We start from the raw sequence: 23,329 nt of genomic DNA, 5'->3' as shown, positions 1-23,329 counted from the left end.
CATCTTGGCTGGTAGCCACTGATGGACCTACCCTCCATGAACTTATCTATTTCTTTTTGAACCCAGTTATACTTTTGGCCTTCACAATATTTCTCTGGCAACAAGTTCCATGGGTTGCTATGCATTGTGTAAAAAAGTACTTCCTTTTGTTTGTTTTAAACATATTGGCTATTAATTTTATTGGGTGACCCCCTGGTTCATTCCCTCATTATTTTGTTCACCAGTTAAATCTGTTTTCATAAACTTGGCGTAGACAACTTCGTTCTCACATTTGCTTATTAAATCCAATCTCAGCACAGTCATTGAACCATATCGGTAGGCCTTTATCGTTTGGACTAATTCAGTCTCTCTGTGTGGTTTTCTTGTACCTGTTTATAACATTCTTTATTTTAAATAAATTGGCCTTCTTTTCATGGTTAATTCCCAAGCAGGTAAAATTTATAGACCAATTATCGTAACATACCTTACTCCAGAAATGGCTCCACTGCCTTCAGTAGGATCTTGGAGTGTTATGGTACTATTCAACATAAGTAAGGGTATCATAATCTGGCCCTAAATGGACACCAGAGGCAAAAGAGTATGGGAAAGAATGTCATGCACTTCTTTTTTTCTGTGTAGCACATTGGCCCCAATTATGTTCCTACCCAAAGCGCGTGAACTTTTTCTATTCACTTATGTAGCATTTCTCTATCTGACTATAAGCCTATATCCCGCAATGTGGGTTGAGTCACCCATTCCTTTTAACTGAGTGTTACTTGTTAGGGGGCTTATTCCTTCACCCACTTACTTCCCTGGTCCTTCTCGCATGAACAGAGAGCAACAATACCCGAAGTCCAAAGGTGCAAACAATTCGATGTTTATTGGGGTTAACTTCCAGCAAGCATGATTCCAGTTTCCTTCCTTAGTATCCTCCTTCCCAGCTCTGACACCACAGAGCCTTTCACCTGTGTCCCTGTTCCCATTCCTACCCTTAGCCAAACATGATTCCAACTTCCTTACTCCCATTCCCTGTTCCCATTTCCCCCTTAGCAAAACATGATTCCAATTTTCTTACCCCCATTCCCTGCTCCCATCTCCCCCACCCACCCACACCCACTCAGTTCCTCATTGACTACAGATTTATATAGTAAAACTTGAGTTCTGCTTAGCTATACTTTAACCAATCATTTTCCTGAAATTTAACTAACCAATCTTAACATGATTATGTAACCAATTATATCCCACCACCTTAATTAGTTTACACCCAGCAAAATTAATTATACAGCAGACAGGAACAATCACAGAACCAGACAGAGATTATACATGTAACCCTTCTGCCCGTCAGAGTTGGCAGCAACAAGGGCCGGGTTCAATATCTAGGGGATCCATTCCAATAACACAATGCAAACCGGCTCGAGCCCCCACCCAGTGACCTGGGACAAATATATACCACCCCCGCTGGGCGCCTCCAAGAGGCAATACTTCCCCTCTCGCAAGCACATAGTCTGAGTGTAGGAAAAGCCTTTTAATAACAGAGAGAAACAATGTGGCATTATGTTGGGGAAACACCACCAACAGGATTCATAACACAACCCATGAGCAAAAAAACCCACCCCAAGCAAATTGGGGCATGCCCTTTTCCCTTTGGTTCTTGAGTCCAGCAACCCCAAATCACCCAAAGTCCCAAAAGTCCAATGCCCCAAAAGTCTCTGTCCCTGGTCAGGGCAGCCCCAGAGTTCGAAAGTTTATCTGTGGAGCTTTACCTCCCAACCTGGGTGGAAATGGGACGGGGGTAAGAGGCACCTTACATGATCTGAAGCTGACCGCCCCATAGCTCCATAGCGGCGCTCCGCTCCGCCAGCCGCCCCACGAACTCCTTCGCTCAGCTGCGCTCCGCTCCGCCGGCCGTCCCACGAACTCCTTCGCTCAGCTGCGCTCCGCTCCGCTCCGCCAGCCGTCCCACGAACTCCTTTGCTCAGCTGTGCTCCGCTCCACTCCGCCAGCCGTCCCACAAACTCCTTCGCTCAGCTGCGCTCCGCTCCGCCAGCCGCCCCACGAGCTCCTTCGCTCAGCTCCACGAGCTCCTTCGCTCAGCTCCACGGCCCACAAGCAGCTCCTGCCATCCACAAACTGCTCCACGTCGAACTGCTCCACAATATATCTTCAGGCTCCCCCACTCCTTAACACAACACTCAGTGATTTCAGCTCTTAGGTGAATTCAGCTTGTAGTAGGGGAGCCCCAGTGCTGGTGCACTGTCAGCCCAAAGTGAGCTCAGCAGCCTATAACCAGACTTCTAATGAAATCAAAATTAGTTCTGATATTCCACAGTGGAGAGAGGAGGAAGTGCAATTAGCATGTAAGGCCCTCACCAAGGGGCCCATGCCACCAAGTATTAATACTTGTCCCCAGCCTCTCTCCATTCACACAGTTTTGGAACCCATGACCCTTGCCTAGCGAGTGCTACTTAGTTGATGGTGAATCCCTCCATCATAACAAAAGGCCACGTACAGTTCCAAGCACAGTTCCCATAATCAGGGTAATAACCATTTATTCTTCCTGCCCCAATAACAGAGACATTGGGGATCCCACAGCAGCCAAAGTGACCATTTGGGCAGCTATGGTCTCATTCTAGGCGTGGTGGGTGTGCCTATGCAAATGAGATTGGCCCCTGAAGTTCTTTTCCACAACTTGCCACACTTCACCACCAGATGTCAGGGTGGAGCTCATCCTGACACTGCTTACATACAGACAAACAATAGCAAAGTGGGAACTATAATGACAAGACAATACAGAAGTGAGGATTTCACATCCCAGCTATTGATAAGTGAGTTCTTGCCAGACAAGATGCTGTTTCCTTTTACATTTTCTAGGCACTTCCCTTTCTCTGGAGGTGATAGGAATACAGTCCTGTCCTGATAGTGCCTAACAGCCCAATAGCACCTTATTTCAATGTGACTAGTTTGGAATGTGAGGATGTGACTGTTCACTTCCTAGCTTATGGCTGCCTCTGCTGCTTAGCCAAAGGCCTTAGCCTAAGAACAGGGCCTCAGACTGTCACAGTAAGAGAAGGCCCTTACACCAGCAGACAGTGATTTTGATTCTTTCTTTTATACCTCTAGAACTAGACAAGTGATAAGAATACACCTAAATTCTTAAAGTACAGGCCTTTGCAGACAGGCCTGAATATCTATATCCTAACTTTACTTTCCAATTTTTTTGTAAACTCACTAAATTCCCATATCCCCAGTTCTTCTTCAAATGATAGTCCACAAATAGTCCACTTCTGTAATGCATGTGTCCCACACAATCAAGTTCAGATTATTTTGGCCCGCAGTGTCCTTGGGACTGTGTCTGCACCTTACACGTCCTCACACATTCCCACGAGAAGGCATAAAGTGGAGGGGGCCCAACCATCCCTCAGTTACTCCTTATCGCCCATTGCAGTGAAATGTAACACTTGGCTATATCCGTATCTCTTGCACACTGTTTGACCCAAAAACTGTTTTTGTAAATAACTAGTTAATTAGTATAGTGTTAGCTTAGCATGGTATTAGTATTTGTTAGTGTCCATTAGTATATATTTAAAAAATAATTCTTAGTTAGGGATTTACCTGGTACCGAGATATAGCCCTTGTGAATGAACCGAAGACTCCTGGCGTCAAGACTTGCCCATCTTGCAGTGCAGCCATTCCTCTGAACGATGGACACTCAAGGTGTCTTTTTTACCTCATGGAGGGGCACATCCCTGACAGAAGTTTTGTTTGCCATTCTGTTTATAAAAAGACACAGCTGATGAGAGAGGCTTGCCTTACATTAATCTTCAGCCCCTCAGATCTGGAGAAGAAAGGCCCTGGTAGGTTTGAGCAGCCTTCATTGCAGTGTTCATGTGAGCACCAGCTTAACTCCAAGCTCCCAGGCTCTCTCAACTAAGAAGGTGTCTGCTGAGACCAGAAAAGAAGCTAAGTCAACTGAAAGGGGTAAAAGAGAACACTGCTGCACTGGAGAGCACAAGTCTAGGTCACGTGAATCACGACCTCATAGAAAAAGACAGACTGCCTCAACCGCCTTTCTCAAGAAAGTTCACGGCCCAGAGCGGGTCTCTCTGACAGCCTCACAGAGACATGTTGCTGAGCAATGCTGACACCATATCAAATCGAGTTCCATACTTCCCCTGCTGCTGACTTTCCAATACCAACTTCAGTGTATCCTTGGAATGCAAACTGCACCATGACTCTGGGGTTGGTGACCACTCGATACCAAACTTCTCAACACTCAAGTCATTTTCAGTACCAAGCGACCTAATGGTGAGTGCTCAGCCTAAATCATCACTACTGTCTTTGGTGGTGAGAATTTCATCCACAGTACCAACCACTGATACTGGTATGCTTCATTAGTGCCGGTAAGAGCAGAGTCCATAGTTCAGCCTGGGATATCTGTCAAACTATCTCCACCTTCAGAAGTGGCATATTCATTCTTTCCAATTCAGGGGACCCCTATGACAAGACATTCTTATAGCAGGAAGTGGACTCACTTCTAAATCATGGAGCAGTGGAAGAAGTGCCTCTAAAGTTCAGAGGGAAGGGTTTTCATTATTATCTAATCCTGAAGAAGATGCCGGGGGGGGGGAGGGGAGCTGATGCCCAGTCCTGGACTTGAGGCAGCTTAGTGCCTTCACCTGCTGTTTCAAGTTCAGGATGGTAACCCTAGCCTCTATAATTCCATCCTTAGAGCCTCAGGACTGGCTTACAGCTCAGGATGGATATTTTCACATAACAACCTGGCAAACAGAAAGTACCTGAAATTCCAAGTGGGAAATTCCTTCTATCAGTAGCCCCAAGAGTTTTCACAAAGTGCTGCTCACCTGAGAAAATAGGGAAGCCAAATAATAATATATAAAATAATGAATAGCAAATGAAAGAAATAATTATATATTCTATTACATAATTATTGTGTATAATAAATGGAAGAAATGGGTGGTTGATAGTAATAAATCAAAAGCTAGAAATTGTAAAAAAATTGATCATGTAAGCAAAGGGACACAAGGAGAAAGCTATGGGGTCAGCAGAGTTAAGGATGGGGAATAACAGACAAGTCAGCTCAACTTCAGTATCCAGAAAGATAATGGAGCATATAATTAAGCAATCAATTTGCAAACACCTAGAAGATAGTAAGAGGATAAGTAACAGTCAGCATGGATTTGTTAAGAACAAATCATGTCAAACTAACTTAATAGCTTTCTTTGACAGGATAACGACCCTTGTGGATGGGGGGAAGCAGTAGATGTGGTATATCTTGACGTTAGTGAGGCTTTTGATCCTGTCTTGGATGACCTTCTCATAAACAAACAAGGGTAGATGGAGCTACTATCAGTTATTAGTGTTCACAGTCAGGCTGGAAGGGCATATCAAGTGGGGTCCCACAGGGGTCAGTTCTGGGTCTGGTTCTGTTCAATATCTTTTTCAATTATTTAGATAATGGAATAGAGAATACATTTATAAAGTTTGTGGATGTGGATTATACCAAGCTGCGAGGGGCTGCAAGTGCTTTGGAGGATAGGATTAAAATTCAAAATGATCAGGACAACCTGGAGAAATGGTCTGAAGTGTACAGGATGAAATTTAATAAGGACAAATGCAAAGTACTCCACTTAGAAAGGAACAATCAGTGGCACACATACAAAATGGGAAATGACTGCTTAAGAAGGAGTACTGTGGAAAGGGATCTGGGGGTCATAGTGGACCACAAGCTAAATATGAGTCAACAGTGTAACACTGTTGCAAAAAAAGCAAACTTCATTTTGGGATGTATTCGCAGGAGTGTTGTAAGCAAGACATGAGAAGTAATTCTTCCGTTCTACTCCATGCTGATTAGGCATCAGATGGAGTATTGTGTCCAGTTCTGGGTGCCACATTTCAGGAAAGATGTGGACAAATTGGAGAAAGTCCAGAGAAGAGCAACAAAATTATTACATATCTAGAAAACATGATCTATGAGGGAAGATTGAAAAAACTGGGTTTGTTTAGTCTGGAGAACAGAAGACTGAGAGGGGACATAACAGTTGTCAAGTACTGTCATAAACATACAGCTAAGGGTAGCATAAAATCCCTCCTTTACCTGTAAAGGGTTAAGAAGCTCAGATAACCTGGTTGGCACCTGACCAAAAGGACCAATAAGGGGAGAAGATACTTTCAAATCTGTGGGGGAAGGTTTTTGTTTTAGGTTTCTTTGTTTTTCTCTCCGGGACAGTGAGAAACCAGGGCAGAGAAAATACATCTCCTAAAGCCATACCTGAACTAAGCATCTAAGATTACAAATTGTAAGTAATAGGAAGGAAATGCATTAGATTATCTTTTGTTTTAGCTTGTGAATTTTCCCTAGGCTAAGAGGAAGGTTTATTCCTATTTTTTTGTTGTTGTAACTTTAAGTTTTGCCCAGAGGGGAATCCTCTGTGTTTTTAATCTGATTACCGTGTAAAATTACCTTCCATCCTGATTTTACAGAGGTGCTTCTTTTACTTCTTCTTTATAATAAAGTTCTGCTTTTAAGAACCTGATTGGTTTTTAGTATCCTAAAAACGCAAGGGGCTGGTCTGTGCTCACCTTGTTTACTCCCAAGCCTCCCCAGGAGACGAGGTGATATTGGGGGGATATTTTGGGGAAACAGGAACTCCAAGTCCGGCCCTGAAGCATGATGTACAGACACCGCATTGCAGTGTGTCTACATGACACTGCTGAGGAGAGCCGGCTTTGACAGCAGCTCTCTCGCGCCACGTGCTGGCGGATTGGAGTATTTTGGCGGCCGCAACAGATGGAAGACAGGTTTCAGAGGGGTAGCGGTGTTAGTCTGTATCAGCAAAAACAGCGAGGAGTCCTTGTGGCACCTTAGAGACTGACGGATTTATTTGGACAGGACTCCTCGTTGTTTTTAACAGATTGAAGTGTTTTTCCAATTGCAAAAGAAGCATTTCAACTGGAGTGGAGGCCAGATTCTGCTCCCTGTGACATCAGTGTAAATCCTGCGCACTTTGATCCTGGATTTATAGTCCCCATTTTGATTCTCCTCTCACACCCATGTTTCATTAGGAGGGTGGTGAAGCACTGGAATGGGTTCCCTAGGGAGGTGGTGGAATCTCCATCCTTAGAGGTCTTTAAGGTCAGGCTTGACAAAGCCCTGGCTGGGATGATTGAGTTGGGGTTGGTCCTACTTTGAGCAGGGGGTTGGACTAGATGACCTCCTGAGGTCCCTTCCAACCCTGATATTCTATGATTCTATGAAGTGGTCCTTTTCCTAAATCTTTGTCTAACTCACTTTGTGGCAGCAGTGGTAGCATTCCAAGGACAAGGAACAATTTGTGCCTTGCGGAAGTTTTTAACTTAAGCTGGTAGAGATAAGCTTAGGGGGTCTTTCATGTGGGTCCCCACGTCTGTACCCTAGAGTTCAGAGTGGGGAGGGAACCCTGACAAGTACATAAAAGGAGGAGGGAGAAAGATTGTCTCCTTAACCTCTGAGGATAGGACAAGAAGCAATGGGCTTAAATTGAAGCAAGGGTGGTTTATATAGGACATTAGAAAAAACTTCTAACTGTCAGGGTAGTTAAGCACTGAAATAAATTGCTAAGGAGGTTGTGGAATCTCCATCATTAGAGATTTTCAAGAGCAGGTTAGACAAATACCTGTCAGGGATCGTCTATATAATACTTAATCCTGCCATAAGTGCAGGGGACTGGGCTAAATGACCTCTCAAGGTCCCTTCCATTCCTACAATTCTATGGTTCTATGACTCTACAGTAAGAATAAGGTTTTTTAAAAATATAGTAGGAACAAAAAGAATTCTGATCATTGTTTTGGTCCATTTTTGATGAAATGGTAGAATTATCAATAATAAAGCAGAAAAGTCAGAGATGTGCAATAAATATTTCTGTTTTGCTTTTGTGGAAAATCAGAAGTTGTAATCTCATCATATGATGATGGTAACACTCTTTTTATTCCACTGGTATCTCAGGAGGATGTTAAACAGCAGCTACTAAAGTTAGACATTTTTAAATTGGCAGGTACTAGTAACTTTCATTGAGGAGTCGTAAAAGAGCTGGCTGAGGAGTTCACTGGACTATTAATATTGATGTTCACTGGGGAAGTTCCTGAAGAAAGCTAATGTTGTGCCAATATTTAAAAACAGTAAATGAGATGATGTGGGTAATTATAGGACTGATATCAATCCCAGCAAGATAGTGGAGCGGCTGATGTGGGACTTGATTAATAAAGATTTAAAGGAGTGTAATAAAATTAATGACAATCAACATGTGTTTATAGAAAATAGATTCTGTCAAACTAACTTGATATGTTTTTTGAAGAGATTACAAGTTTGTTTGATAAAAATAATAATGTTGAGGTAAAACACTTAGACTTCTGTAAAATGTTTGACTTGGTGCCACATGACATTTTGATTAAAAATCTAGAACAATATAAAATTAATATGGCACACAATAAATGGATTTAAAACTGTCTAACTTACAGATCTCAAAATGTAACTGTAAATGAGGAATCATCATTGAGAGTGTGTTTTTCTAGAGGGGTCCCACAGTGATATGTTCTTGGCCTAAAACTATTTATAAGTACACATCTAGGAACAAATAATTTGGCCATAATTGAAGGATGGGTTAGTCACCTGCAAAACAGTGACTCTGTAAAAGATTTGGTGGTTGTAGTGGATAATCAGCTGCACATGAGCTCCCCATGTGATACAGTGGCTGAAAGAACTGGTGCGATCCTAGAAAAATTATTTTACCTGTATATTTGGCACTGGTGCAACCACTGATGGAATACTGTGTCAAGTTCTAGTGCCCTCACTTAATGACGGATATTGATAAACTGAAGAGGATTTAAGAGTCGCAGAAATGATTAAATGATTAGAAAACATGCCTTATAGTGATAGACTTGAGGAACTCAATCTCTTTAGCTTAACAAAAAGAAGGTTTAGGGACGACTTGATTACAGTTTATAAGTACCTACATGGAGGACAAATATTTAATAACAGGTTTTTCAATCTAACAGAGAAGGGTATAACACAATCCAATAGCTGGAAAATGAAGCTAGACAAATTCGGACTGGAAATAAGGCATATGTTTTTAACAGTGAGGGTAATTAATCTTTGGAACAATTTGCCAAAGATTGTGGTGGATCCTCCCTCACTGACAATTTTTAAACCAAGACTCAATGTTTTTCTAAAAGATCTTCTCTAGGAATTATTTTGGGAAAGTTATTTGGCTTGTGTTATACATGAGGTCAGACTACATGATAACAATAGTCTCTTTTGGATTTGCAATCTATGAATCTATAAGTGTACCCACACTTTAATGATTGGCTTATTCGAGTAACATCACTTCAGCAATTAAACAGCTCCATCCATCAGATTCTACAACTTTGCACCCAAGTCAAACCCGAGTTCAGGCATATCTACCTCAGGACAGATTCAACATCATTAGTCAATCTCATCAGCCAGCTGCAGGCTCACCCTCAAACATCAGTAAGAGTCTGGCTCACACTTCAAGATCACATGGCCCTCTGCACATATTATCACAGAGCATGCCAGATTTCATGTATGCTGCATACAATGGGGGTAAAATCTGTATATCTACCCAATAGACATCACATAAAGACAAGAGTGCAGGTCCCCTATGAAGTCATTTCATTGTTAAATTGGTGGAAGGGTCCTCTCCAGTATGAATTGTTTTCTCCATCTCTATCAACCAAGAAGCTGATGACAGACACTTTGACTCCCACTTCGGGTAGGGAGCTTATCTGGATCCCTCCATTATCCAAGTCATTAATAAAAATGTTGAGTAGCACTGGACCCAGGGCAGAGCCCTGCAGCACCCACTGTATTTGTAAGAGAGCCACACTTCTAAAAAGTTTGCTAACCACTGTCTTGCCCCGTAACAGATATGGACTGGCTACAGAGCTTCCTTCTTAGCAAGGTACACCCGATGTGTTCATCACAAGATGTTTGAATGCTCTGCCAGAGATGGCTGAGGTTAGCTTAAATAACAATGCTGTGCGCAGTGCCACCTAGTGGTGAAACAGTATAAATACAGTCTAGCAGTGTATTACAGCTCCCCTTTTAAGTTCTACATTCCTACCATTTGCAAAATTTACACTATCATGCTGACTTTGATGTTCAATACGGATCAGTCTGTTAAGCATGTCTGAATCATATTAGTTTTCTAATTCCGTGACCCAAATATGTAACAACTTGGTCGTCTGGCTGTCCATTACTTGCAATGACGAGATGTGATGAGTCTGGAATCCTTGAGTCATTGTCTTCTTTTTTCTTTCTGAGGCACAAACTGTAGCTGTTGACAGTTTTTGTTGAACTCTCATGGTCACATATGATTACACATGATCTAGGCACTCTATTATTTTTCTTTACGATGCGTGGAGTTGTCCATTCTTTTTCTCCATCCAGAACATAGTCACCAGGTTCTAGACCTGGCAGTTCTCTGAGTGATGTCTGTTGTAAAAGTGTTCATAAGCTCTTCTAGCTCTTTTATCCAATTTGGCTACTCTCTTCATGTCTGGCCACTTTGGGGATAGATTCTTTTCCAAAGATGGAACAGATTTCTGAGTTGTCTTCCCATCAGGAGTTGTGCTGGCCTATATCTAGTAGCTGCTGGTGGTGTTGATCTGTAGGTCAGAGTTGCCAGGAATGGATCTTTCTGCTGTCGGACTTTCTTGGCTGTCTGTACAGCTCTCTTAGCTTCTCCATTTGCTTGTGGGTAATGTGGGCTTCTAGTAATATAATCAAAATCATATTTTGTTCAGGATGACTTACATTCTGCTGCAGTGAATTTTGGTCCGTTGTCTGTCCCTAGTTGTTCTGGAATAGCAAAATGAGCAAAAATGCACTTTAGTTTATCAAGAACATTGCAACATGTTATGTCTTTCAAGTACATTATTTCTATATACCTGGAAAAATAGTCCACTACAATCAGGTGATGATGTCCTCTGAATTCGCATAAATCTGCAGCTAGTCTCTTCCAAGGTCTGTCTGGTACAGGTTTTGTACATTTTATGGTGCAGCATTGTCTCTTACATTGATTTGTACTGTCCTTTCAAAAGTTCAGTAACATCAAATCCTCCATCGAGTTCTTCCACCTTTCTTACTAGGCCCATCGTGGATGCCACACTGCAGCTGAGAAGTTTGGTGGTCTTTGCGCTTTTGATCACATACACTCTGAATGCAAAACTTTTCTCTTTGTGAGTTATTTTTGTGGTGAACTGGCCCAGACAGTTCAGAGTACCTCCAGGGCTGGTCAGAGCTGTGTCATGTGACTTCAGCTTTATGAGGGCTTGAAGGTTATTGTAAATCCCTTCTGAGATGACTGTAAAATCAGCTCCGAAGTCAATTTTTAAATCAATCATTTTTCCAAGAATATTCAGTTACACTCTCCAGGCAGGCTCTGTGTCATCCATCACATGTGATAGATCAGGGGAATAATGGTTCTTGATTGTCTGTAATATAAGTCAACTCCCTGACTGCTTTGGTGTGGTAAACACTACAAAATGTCCATAATTTGTGCATTCATTAAACCTTTTTCCTCTAGCTGGACATAAATCATCTCTTGGGATATGACTTTTTCTACACCTTATGCATGTAGGCTGGAATTTAAGAACAAAAAAGAATGGCCACACTGTGTCAGACCAATAGTCCATATAGGTATTCTGTCTTCCGACAGTGGCCAGTGACAGTATGATCCCCAAAGATGTAGGCAAAGACTTGGATGTAAGTTATCTGGACTTGCCGATTAAAAATGTTTAACTTTAGTGGAGCTGCTTAATATCCATCTATCAGAATAGAAAGTGTTTCATCATCATCATATGATATGACTACATCATATGGCTTCTCAAATACAGAATAGAAATATTTATTGAACACTTCTGACTTTTCTGCATTATGGATGTTTATCATTTGCATCTAGTAATGGATCAATACCACTTTTAGAATTCTTTTTGTTCCTTAAATAATTCCTACTTATTGTCCTGACCTCTGCTGGCTCATAAATTTCTCTTTGTGTCCTTTTGTTTCCCTTGTCAATTTTCTACAGTTCCTAGTTTCTCATTTATATTCATTCATTATATTAATTATATTCATCTGCATGGCATGTTCTTGACTTGCTTTACTTGCAGTGCCTAGCTCTGCTTGATCTATCAGGCAAAGAAGGACCACATCAACTCCAAGGTGGCCATTTCTACCAGGGTTATCACCTCCCTTGACTGATAGTCGAACCTGAAAACAGTCCTGGTGGGTGTTCCGTTCAGCCCTCCCAGCCCCAGAGCCATCATTGTGATGGATGCCTCCCTCCTGGAGTAGAGTGCTCATGTGGACAACCACACTGCTCATGGTACCTGGACCCCATGAGAGGTCAGACTACATATAGATGTACTGGAACTGAGGGTGGTCTGCGTGCAAAACCTTCCTTCTGCTCAGACGCTTGCTCCACATAGAATCATAGAATCATAGAATATCAGGGTTGGAAGGGACCTCAGGAGGTCATCTAGTCCAACCCCCTGCTTAAACCAGGACCAATCCCCAATTAAATCATCCCAGCCAGGGCTTTGTCAAGCCTGACCTTAGAAACTTCTAAGGAAGGAGATTCTACCACCTCTCTAGGTAACGCATTCCAGTGTTTCACCACCCTCCTAGTGAAAAAGTTTTTCCTAATATCAAACCTAAACCTCCCCCACTGCAACTTGAGACCATTACTCCTTGTCCTGTCCTCTTCTACCACTGAGAATAGTCTAGAACCATCCTCTCTGGAACCACCTCTCAGGTAGTTGAAAGCAGCTATCAAATCCCCCCTCATTCTTCTCTTCTGCAGACTAAACAATCCCAGTTCCCTCAGCCTCTCCTCATAAGTCATGTGTTCCAGACCCCTAATCATTTTTGTTGCCCTTCGCTGGACTCCCTCCAATTTATCCACATCCTTCTTGTAGTGTGGGGCCCAAAACTGGACACAGTACTCCAGATGAGGCCTCACCAATGTCGAATAGAGGGGGACGATTACGTCCCTCGATCTGCTCGCTATGCCCCTACTTATACATCCCAAAATGCCATTGGCCTTCTTGGCAACAAGGGCACACTGCTGACTCATATCCAGCTTCTCGTCCACTGTCACCCCTAGGTCCTTTTCCGCAGAACTGCTGCCTAGCCATTTGGTCCCTAGTCTGTAGCTGTGCATTGGGTTCTTCCGTCCTAAGTGCAGGACCCTGCACTTATCCTTATTGAACCTCATCAGATTTCTTTTGGCCCAATCCTCCAATTTGTCTAGGTCCCTCTGTATTCTATCCCTGCCCTCCAGCGTATCTACCACTCCTCCCAGTTTAGTATCATCCGCAAATTTGCTGAGAGTGCAATCCACACCGTCCTCCAGATCATTTATGAAGATATTGAACAAAACCGGCCCCAGGACCGACCCCTGGGGCACTCCACTTGACACCGGCTGCCAACTAGACATGGAGCCATTGATCACTACCCGTTGAGCCCGACAATCTAGCCAACTTTCTACCCATCTTACAGTGCATTCATCCAGCCCATACTTCTTTAACTTGCTGACAAGATACATGTAGATAATGTCAGACAATATCACCACTGTCGTCTATATAAACAAACAAGGAGGAGCAAGGTCTTGTCTCTTCTGTCTGGAAGCCGTCAGTCTCTGGAACTGGTGCATCAGGAACCACATCATGATACAGAAAAGTCTGAAGAGTTCAATAAATATTTCTGTTCTATATTTGAGAAGCCATATGATGTAGTCATATCATAGCATAAGATCATTCTGGTTCAATGGCTCTCAAGCCAGGGGGTTCGGTAGCACCCACAGTTCCAGCACCTGTGTTCACAACATCTTTGCCAACAGACTAAGCAGAAACTTCTCAGCAAACTGTGAGTGGGATGTCCACAACATAGTCCTAAGTGAGATATTTACACAGTGGGATACACCTTTTTGCATCTCGAACTATCAGAAAGCTTCACCTATATTGTTCCAGAGAAGCCATGCGTCTTCTGCTGTCCTGGATGAACAACCTCAAGTATGCCTGTCCTTCCATTCCCCTATTTCCACAAATTGTAGGGAAGATACATCGCAACAGAGCCAGTATTATTCTCTTAGCACCCTATTGGCCCAGACAGTTCTGCTTCACAGAACTTCTAATGATGTCTGCCTGTTAGCCAAGGTTTTCTGAACCCAAAGCTTTTGGTAACTTTATTCTTGGCAAAGCAGTGGCAGGAAATAAATCAGTGAGGACACAGCTGTCCGCCTGATAGATGGTTGACACGAGAAGTACAATACAAAAGTGCTCTTACTTAAACCTACACTTTATTTAGTCTGAAGCACTTACACACATTTGCAACAGGTTAGTAAAATACCCCAATCCTTAATAAGTCATGAAGTCTGGTGGAGTGGTTTTCAAGTGGTACAGTGACAGACGTCCGATGGCCCATCTTCCATCTGCCGTTGGGGAGCCTTGGATGTGTTCACAAAGTGATCCATCTAGCCCAGCAGTTCTCAAACTGTGGGTCGTGACCCAGTTTTAATGGGGTCGCCAGGGCTGGCTTAGACTTGCTGGGCCCTGGGACTGAAGCCCAAGCCCCACTGTCTGGGATCGAAGCTGAAGCCTTCGGGCTTCAAACCTGGATGGTGAGGCTCAGGTTACAGGCCTCCTGCCTGGGGCTGAAGACTTTGGGGTTTGCCTTTGACCTCCCCATTTGGGGCAGTGGGGCTTGGGTGGGCTCAGGCTTTGGTCCCCACTCCTGGGGTCGTGTAGTAATTTTTATTGTCAGAAGGGGGTCATGGTGCATTGAAGTTTGAGAACCCCTGATCTAGCCCAAATTTCTCCTCCCTTATTTACTGTGTTAGTATAACAATAACGTCCATCCAAAAAACTTCTTAAGCAAGCAATTTCAAAGGTAAAGCAAGAGGTTTCCTCAGACCGTTAATTAGACAGATGTGTTTTTGCAAAGTCTGCATGTTTGAGGGTCCTGACAAACCTTCTTTGCTAGCATTGTTACATAATTTACACATGAGATAGCTCTGTCTGTATGTGTGTGAGAGAGACATGCACACTCCATATAATGACAAGCTACATTTGCTACTTAAATATTTATGACATTTGTGTCTGTAAGTCTGACTGCAAAGTGTAATGTTCTGTGTTTGTTTCTTTCCAAGTTTCCGATAACATCATTTTGGGAACTGTAATTGGAGGCACTCTTTTTCTCCTTTTGATCACCAGCTTGGCATTTTTTAAAAAAGCTCAAATTTCTCAGTTCCTTGGAAGGTGAGTAACATTCATAGAATCATAGAGTATCAGGGTTGGCAGGAACCTCAGGAGGTCATCTAGTCCAACCTCCTGCTCAAAGCAGGACCAATCCCCAACTAAATCATCCCAGCCAGGGCTTTGTCAAGCCTGACCTTAAAAACTTCTAAGGAAAGAGATTCCACCACCTCCCTCAGTAACCCATTCCAGTGCTTCACCACCCTCCTAGTGAAATAGCATTTCCTAATATCCAACCTAAACCTCTCCCACTGCAACTTGAGACCATTACTCCTTGTTCTGTCATCTGGTACCACTGAGAACAGTCTAGATCCATCCTCCATTCCATTCATGTTTAAATTGTGACAACATTGTGACACTTCTAATTATGTCTAATCCCAGTTCTGCAAAAGCACATCCTTCCTACACTTCCTAACAGGTTTCAGAGTAGCAGCCGTGTTAGTCTGTATCCGCAAAAAGAAAAGGAGTACTTGTGGCACCTTAGAGACTAACCAATTTATTTGAGCATAAGCTTTAGTGAGCTACAGCTCACTTCATTGGATGCATTCAGTGGAAAATACAGTGAGGAGACTTATATACACACAGAACATGAAAAATGGGTGTTATCATACACACTGTAAGGAGAGTGATCCGGTAAGGTGAGCTATTACCAGCAGGAGAGCGGGAGGGGAAGAAAACCTTTTGTAATGATAATCAAGGTGGGCCATTTCCCGCAGTTAACAGGAACATCCGAGGAGCAGTGGGGGTCTTGGGGGGGGGGGGAATAAACACAGGGAAATAGTTTGTGTAACGACCCATCCACTCCCAGTCTTTATTCAAGCCTAAGTTAATTGTATCCACTAAGTTAACACTAAGTTAAGTGTTTTTGTTGAAGAATTGCCACTTTTAGGTCTGTAATCGAGTGACCAAAGAGATTGAAGTGTTCTCCGACTGGTTTTTGAATGTTATAATTCTTGATGTCTGATTTGTGTCCATTTATTCTTTTACGTAGAGACTGTCCAGTTTGGCCAATGTACATGGCAGAGGGGCATTGCTGGTACATGATGGCATAGATCACATTGGTAGATGTACAGGTGAACGAGCCTCTGATAGTGTGGCTGATGTGATTAGGCCCTATGATGGTGTCCCCTGAATAGATATGTGGACACAGTTGGCAATGGGCTTTGTTGCAAGGATAGTTCCTGGGTTAGTGTTTTTGTTGTGTGGTGTGTGGTTGCTGGTGAGTATTTGCTTCAGGTTGGGGAGCTGTCTGTAAGCAAGGACTGGCCTGTCTCCCAAGATCTGTGAGAGTGATGGGTCATCATTCAGGATAGGTTGCAGATCCTTGATGATGCGTTGGAGAGGTTTTAGTTGGGGGCTGACGGTGATGGCTAGTGGCGTTCTGTTATTTTCTTTATTGGGCCTGTGCTGTAGTAGGTAACTTCTGGGTACTCTTCTGGCTCTGTCAATCTGTTTCTTCACTTCAGCAGGTGGGTATTGTAGTTGTAAGAAAGCTTGACAGAGATCTTGTAGGTGTTTGTCTCTGTCTGAGGGGTTGGAGCAAATGCGGTTGTATCGTAGAGCTTGGCTGTAGACAATGGATCAGGTGGTGTGGTCTGGACGAAAGCTGGAGGCATGTAGGTAAGCATAGCGGTCAGTAGATTTCTGGTATAGGGTGGTGTTTATGTGACCGTCGCTTATTAGCACCGTAGTGTCCAGGAAGTGGATCTCTTGTGTGGACTGGTCCAGGCTGAGGTTGATGGTGGAATGGAAATTGTTGAAATCATGGTGGAATTCCTCAAGGGCTTCTTTGCCATGGGTCCAGATGATGAAGATGTCATCAATGTAGCGCAAGTAGAGTAGGGGCATTAGGGGATGAGAGCTGAGGAAGCGTTGTTCTAAGTCAGCTGTAAAAATGTTGGCATACTGTGGGGCCATGCGGGTACCCATAGCAGTGCAGCTGATTTGAAGGTATACATTGTCCCCAAATGTGAAATAGTTATGGGTGAGGACAAAGTCACAAAGTTCAGCCACCAGGTTTGCTGTGACATTATCTGGGATACTGTTCCTGACGGCTTGTAGTCCATCTTTGTGTGGACTGTTGGTGTAGAGGGCTTCTACATCCATAGTGGCTAGGATGGTGTTTTCAGGAAGATCACCGATGGATTGTAGTTTCCTCAGGAAGTCAGTGGTGTCTCGAAGATAGCTGGGAGTGCTGGTAGCGTAGGGCCTGAGGAGGGAGTCTACATAGCCAGACAATCCTGCTGTCAGGGTGCCAGTGCCTGAGGTGATGGGGCGTCCAGGATTTCCAGGTTTATGGATCTTGGGTAGCAGAAAGAATACCCCTGGTCGGGCTTCTAGGGGTTTGTCTGTGCGGATTTGTTCTTGGTCTTTTTCAGGGAGTTTCCTGAGCAGATGATGTAGTTTCTTTTGGTAACCCCCAGTGGGATCAGAGGGTAATGGCTTGTAGAAAGTGGTGTTGGAGAGCTGCCGAGCAGCCTCTTGTTCATATTCTGACCTATTCATGATGACGACAGCACCTCCTTTGTCAGCCTTTTTGATTATGATGTCAGAGTTGTTTCTGAGGCTGTGGATGGCATTGTGCTCTGCATGGCTGAGGTTATGGGGCAAGTGATGCTGCTTTTCCACAATTTCAGCCCATGCACGTCGGCGGAAGCACTCTATGTAGAAGTCCAGTCTGATGTTTCGACCTTCAGGAGGAGTCCACCCAGAATCCTTCTTTTTGTAGTCTTGGTAGGAAGGTCTCTGTGGATTAGTTGTTACCCGGGGTTCTTTCCACCCAAAGCTCTTGGTAACTTTTACTCTGTGTGAGGTGGTGTCAGGAAATAAATCAGGGGAGACACGGCCATTCAACCAATAGATGGCTGGCACAAACAGGACAACACCAGAGTGCTTTCACGGAAAGCTAAACTTTATGAGGTCTCAAGCACTAACACACGTCCGCAAAAGGTTAGTAAAACACCCCCAACCCTTGATAATTACCAAAGCTGAGTGTGGCTCTCAAGTGGCACAGCAGCAGGCTTCCGGTGGCCATATCTTCCGTCTGCCAGTGGGGACTGCAAGATGTATCCAGAGGGAGAGTCCAAAAAGAGTCCAACTACCTCAAACTTTTCCCCCTCATTTATACATTAGTAATAGAATGACATGTCCCTTAAAGAAAACTTGTTAAGTAAGCAGTTTCAATAGTCAAGCAAGAGGTTCCTTCTGATTATCGATTAACCAGGTGCGGGTTTTTCCAGAGTTTGCAGCCTTGAGGCCCCAGCAGACATTTCTGGGACACATCCAGTTCTTCGAAAATGCATGTATCAGCCACTTCAACACAATTCTTATCAGGAAGGACGTGGGGTCAAGCTGCCCTTTCTGTGGCACCCAAAACTCCCACCCCCCCCCACCCACGCCTGTCTTTGTCAAACTGAGAGTGCTGAATGGCCAATTTACAGCCTGCTGACCTGGCTGCTTTTAGCAATAAGCCATAGTGGTTTTAGGCACTTTACTGGTTTGCCAAAGTCTCCCCATACATATTATGTTGTTCAGAGTGTGTTGGAAATATTCCTTGCGTCGGAGACGTCGAAAATAGGATTCTAGGTCACCACAGAACTGTATCATGTTCGTGGGGGTGGAGGGGCAGAAGGAGAGGCCCCGAGATAGAACAGCAGCTTCTGCTGGGCTGAGAGTATAGTTGGATAGGTTAACAATATTGCTAGGTGGGTTGAGGGAACCATTGCTGTGGCCCCTTGTGGCATGTAGTAGTTTAGATACTTTAGTGTCCTTTTTCTTTTGTAGAGAAGCAAAGTGTGTGTTGTAAATGGTTTGTCTAGTTTTTGTAAAGTCCAGCCACGAGGAAGTTTGTGTGGAAGGTTGTTTTTTTATGAGAGTATCCAGTTTTGAGAGCTCATTCTTAATCTCTCCCTGTTTGCTGTAGAGGATGTTGATTAGGTGGTTCCGCAGTTTCTTTGAGAATGTGTGGCATAAGCTGTCAGCATAGTCTGTGTGGTATGTAGATGGTAATGGATTTTTTACCTTCAGTCCTTTTGGTATGATATCCATCTGTTTGCATTTGGAAAGGAAGATGATGTCTGTCTGTATGAGTTTTTTCATGAAGTTGATAGATTTCTACTCCATACGGCTAAATTCAGTGCCTTGCATGATGACAGGTTTCAGAGTAGCAGCCGTGTTAGTCTGTATTCGCAAAAAGAAAAGGAGGACTTGTGGCACCTTAGAGACTAACCAATTTATTTGAGCATAAGCTTTTGTGAGCTACAGCTGACTTCATTGGATGCATTCAGTGGAAAATACAGTGGGGAGATTTTATATACTCAGAGAACATGAAACAGTGGGTGTTACCAGGCAGACTGTAACAAGAGTGATCAGGTAAGGTGAGCTATTACCAGCAGGAGAGCAGGAGGGTGGGGGGGAACCTTTTGTAGTGATAATCAAGGCGGGCCATTTCCAGCAGTTGACAAGAACGTGTGAGGAACGGGGCGGGGGGGGGGGGGGTGTGGAATAAACATGGGGAAATAGTTTTACTTTCTGTAATGACCCATCCACTCCAAGTCTTTTTTCAAACCTAAGTTAATTGTATCCAGTTTGCAAATTAATTCCAATTCAGCAGTCTCCTGTTGGAGTCTGTTCCTAACAGGTCCATTGTTAGCCCAAGATTCTCTGACAGATCTGGTCACACTCCCGCTGGTGGACACTGAGACTACTATGAGAGTATCCATACAGTGACCTTCCCATGCCCTTAGCTTACCGGAGCTGGGCAGAGTTTAGCCACTGTTCCTGGCTTTGAGCCTCTAGGCCAGCACTCCAGGGGCAGACCTCACGTATGACACTCCTCAGGCAATGGGGACCACTGCAGTCCAAATGCCTGGACCCTGCAACTAATGCCTCTTCCCAGCAGCTTTTGAACATTCCCCAGAATCCCTCCAAACATGCAAGCCTTTGGGTTTACAGCTTACTTCTTCTGCCACAGTGAAAGCCAAAAGAATCCTCTGGAGTGTCCAGGATCCTCTTCCTGCAGCTCCTATATGCTCTTCAGAATCGTGGAGCCTTTTCATCCCAGCTAGCTTTCTTTTACTGACCAGCGTTAAATTGAACATCCCCACCCCTGCTATGAAAACCTGCCCATCTCTTCTTCTCTCCTGCCCAAAAGTTCATGTCCTTCCCAAAGCTTTCCCTTTTGTTCCTCCTATGAATCCTTTTAAAACCCCTGTTATGTCACCTCTGACCCATTGTCCTGTTTGGGGATTTTGCACTGTGTTCACGTCACCATTCCTGCAAACCAATTAGAGGAAGTAGCTTCTCCCAGCTCCAGCCACTCTCCATAATAACATTCTGTTGTCCATCTGATATGGACATGCTTCATACCATCAGAAAATGTTGGATTCCATGTCCACAGAGAGGCATTCCCTGATACAACAAATCCGTAACAACTTCATAACATCAACCAGAATCCATACATTTTAAATAGAAAGATTCCCTAAATTGTCACAGATGTGTCTATAGTACCAAACAATTGGCTATGAACAACCCATATCAACCTAGAGGAACTGTGAAAGTTTGGTGACATAGATACGGTACCTAAATTGGTAGGCAATTTAGCTTCATAGTTAACTGCCTATCACCTGAATCAACCCTAAGGAAGTTAGTTGGTTGGAAAGAAATAGCAACATAGATGGTTCTGTCAAAGGTACTGGAATACACGTAAAGGTAAAAAGATAAAAGTAATGTAAAATGCCTGTGAGCCCAATCCTGTATTCCTGCTTTACTACAATGGGCTCTGTCTGGGCACAGAGTGGGGTTCACCAACATGGAGCTGTTTGTGAATTGGGCCTGGGTAAATAAAGATACACTGATTTAGTTGTTACAAAGATCCAGTGTAAGTATTCAAGAGTGAAAATATATTGCAAGATGCTAAACACACACAGAGTTATAGAAAAATTGTATAATTTATTAAATTAGAAAAACACTATGAGAGCTTGTAAATAGAGTATCCAAAAGCACTCACACAAGAGGCAGAGCTAAGGTTGCATGTGCAACTGACTCTGGCTTGAAGCCAATGGATTTATTTTCTTACCATTGTATTTGTCAGTGGATATTTATTTATATCCCAGGGTGGAGTAAGTAATCCTGGACTGTATGATTTGTATTTTAATTTTGTAATAGATTCCTACAGTATAATATGGATGCATAGTGAGACTTAAAATAATCCTAAAGAGAGAGAAAAATTCCTGACATCAGCACTTAGCTGTGCAACTTCAAGATTCTTGAGAGGGTTTTTTTAAAAAAAAAAAAAAAACTGTTATGGCAGAAATACCTAGCACATGGGAAATGGTGGATTTAGCAAATAATGTTTCCAGATCAGCCAGTAGCAAGTAAGGCCATAGTGCCTAGTAGGAGTTCTTTGTGAAAGTAGAACTGGAAATGTGAGTGGGTTATACAAACTTTTATTTCTTTAAAAATAGCTCCTCTTTTCCCAAGAGAATATGATTGCTTAAAACTCTGAATGCCAGATCCTGGTGACAGGATAAATATAGTTATATAAAGATTGGCAGTTACATTTGATTATGCTTTACTCATTTTATTCTGATGGGTTTTTTAGATGAACCTGAGGGAGAAAAGCAGTATTTGATCTAAAAAGTAGAAGAGAAGCAATATCTTTAACAAAACACAGGATACTGGAAGTTTGAAAAAGCAGTGTTTTTCTTATCAGATCAGCCACTGAAAGAGCATATGGAACCCTGCTGAGATAGTGGTGTCAAAATTCTTGCGGAGTTTCATTTTTTGAAACTGTCAGTTTTATTTTGTTCTTCTGTTCCACTTTTTTATTTGAATAAACATGTTTTGTTCTTATCTGTGCTTTTCTTCTGTATTCACGTGTCTCCTCAGCACCTTACAATAAAAAGCTGATTTACAGCAAGCAACCAATCAACTGTTGAACTAAACAGAGGTCTTTAATGCAATCTTCAGACATAAGGCTCAGACTCTGAACTTTCAGGGGCAGTGAATTCCATAAATGAAGTGCACAGAGAAGACTAAACTCCCCAAAAGCTGAGTGAACGAGCAGATAACAGCCATGCTTGGAAAGTCACAGGGCATGTCTACACAGCCTGTTGAAGCAAGCCTCCCAGCCCAGGTTGACAGATTTAGTGTTCACCTCTCTCTCTAGGCTTCAAACCTCAAGCCACAACTTCAAATCTCTGTCTACAGAGCCATTTTTAAAGCACTAGTTGGAGCCCAGCTACCCCAAGCCTGTTGAGCCAGGCTAAGAGGCTCACTTCCAAGGGCTATGTAAATATACTCACTGTGATCTTAGTAACAACGGGAATGTTCAGGAAAGAAATAATGCCTACCCTAGTCATTAATACTATACAATGAACTGTGTGAAACTAATAATTTACAAAAACTTACAGTATGAATCCTGAAGCCCCTACTTAGGCAAAATCCCTATTGACTGTGATAGAAGTCTTGCTTGATTAAAGATGGCAGGACTTCCCCAGAAACAATACTGTTCCTTTTTTTGTTGTGTTTTTTTTACAATAGTTGGCCGTTCCTAGCACTTCAAGCCTGGTACAGCAACAAGATGGAAATCAGAACTTGGTTGTGTTGGGTTTACTACAAGGATTCAATAAGTGCCCATCATGGTAGCTGGCCACAATCATGATGTAAGCAGGATCTGAATGAGCTCTCCCCTGACAGCTAACTGGAAGGGGGAGAGACTTCAGGAGCAAACTGTATTTACATGAACATATCTACTCTGCCAAGTTATCCAGCAGATAGAGCTGTGTTGCTCAAAGTGGTCAAATTTGGCTGGTGTTGGGTTACAAATCACTTTAGTACTGAATGCAGGGGTAGAGAAATGTTATCAATGTTGTCTTTATTGTCTGAGTAAAAGGGAGCAGAACTGCTTAACCTATCCCGAATGAGGGGGTCACCATCATCAGAAAGAAACTTGCTACGCCAGGGCTCAAATACCAGACCCCTATGAAAAAACAGAAGGGTGGAGACAAGTGTCCTAGGCAGG

At 43.1% G+C, this 23,329-nt stretch overlaps 1 protein-coding gene and 1 long non-coding RNA gene across 2 annotated transcripts in view; one reads left to right on the top strand and one right to left on the bottom strand.

Moving 5' to 3' along the window:
* The window catches only part of LOC311514748 (disintegrin and metalloproteinase domain-containing protein 20-like), a 135,819-nt gene extending 113,705 nt beyond the window's left edge, over positions 1–22,114 (top strand). Inside the window, exon 15 of the mRNA XM_084617441.1 lies at positions 21,908–22,114. Within this exon, the coding sequence (XP_084473567.1) occupies positions 21,908–21,942 (35 nt within the window). The 3' untranslated portion in view covers positions 21,943–22,114. The remainder of the gene's footprint in view (positions 1–21,907) is intronic.
* LOC311514751 lies at positions 1,229–18,600 on the bottom strand. Its single transcript, XR_014709933.1, has 4 exons — positions 18,289–18,600; positions 4,776–4,841; positions 3,592–3,749; positions 1,229–2,273 (listed from the first exon to the last, which is right to left on the bottom strand). It is a non-coding gene; the product is annotated as an uncharacterized lncRNA (long non-coding RNA).
* Positions 22,115–23,329: the final 1,215 nt, after the last annotated feature.

Source organism: Lepidochelys olivacea (genome assembly GCF_965140295.1).
Source record: "Lepidochelys olivacea isolate rLepOli2 genome assembly, chromosome: 1".
NCBI classification, from domain to species: Eukaryota; Metazoa; Chordata; order Testudines; family Cheloniidae; genus Lepidochelys; species Lepidochelys olivacea.
Note: the sequence above shows the minus strand (reverse complement) of the source record. Positions and strands in the feature narration are given on the sequence as shown.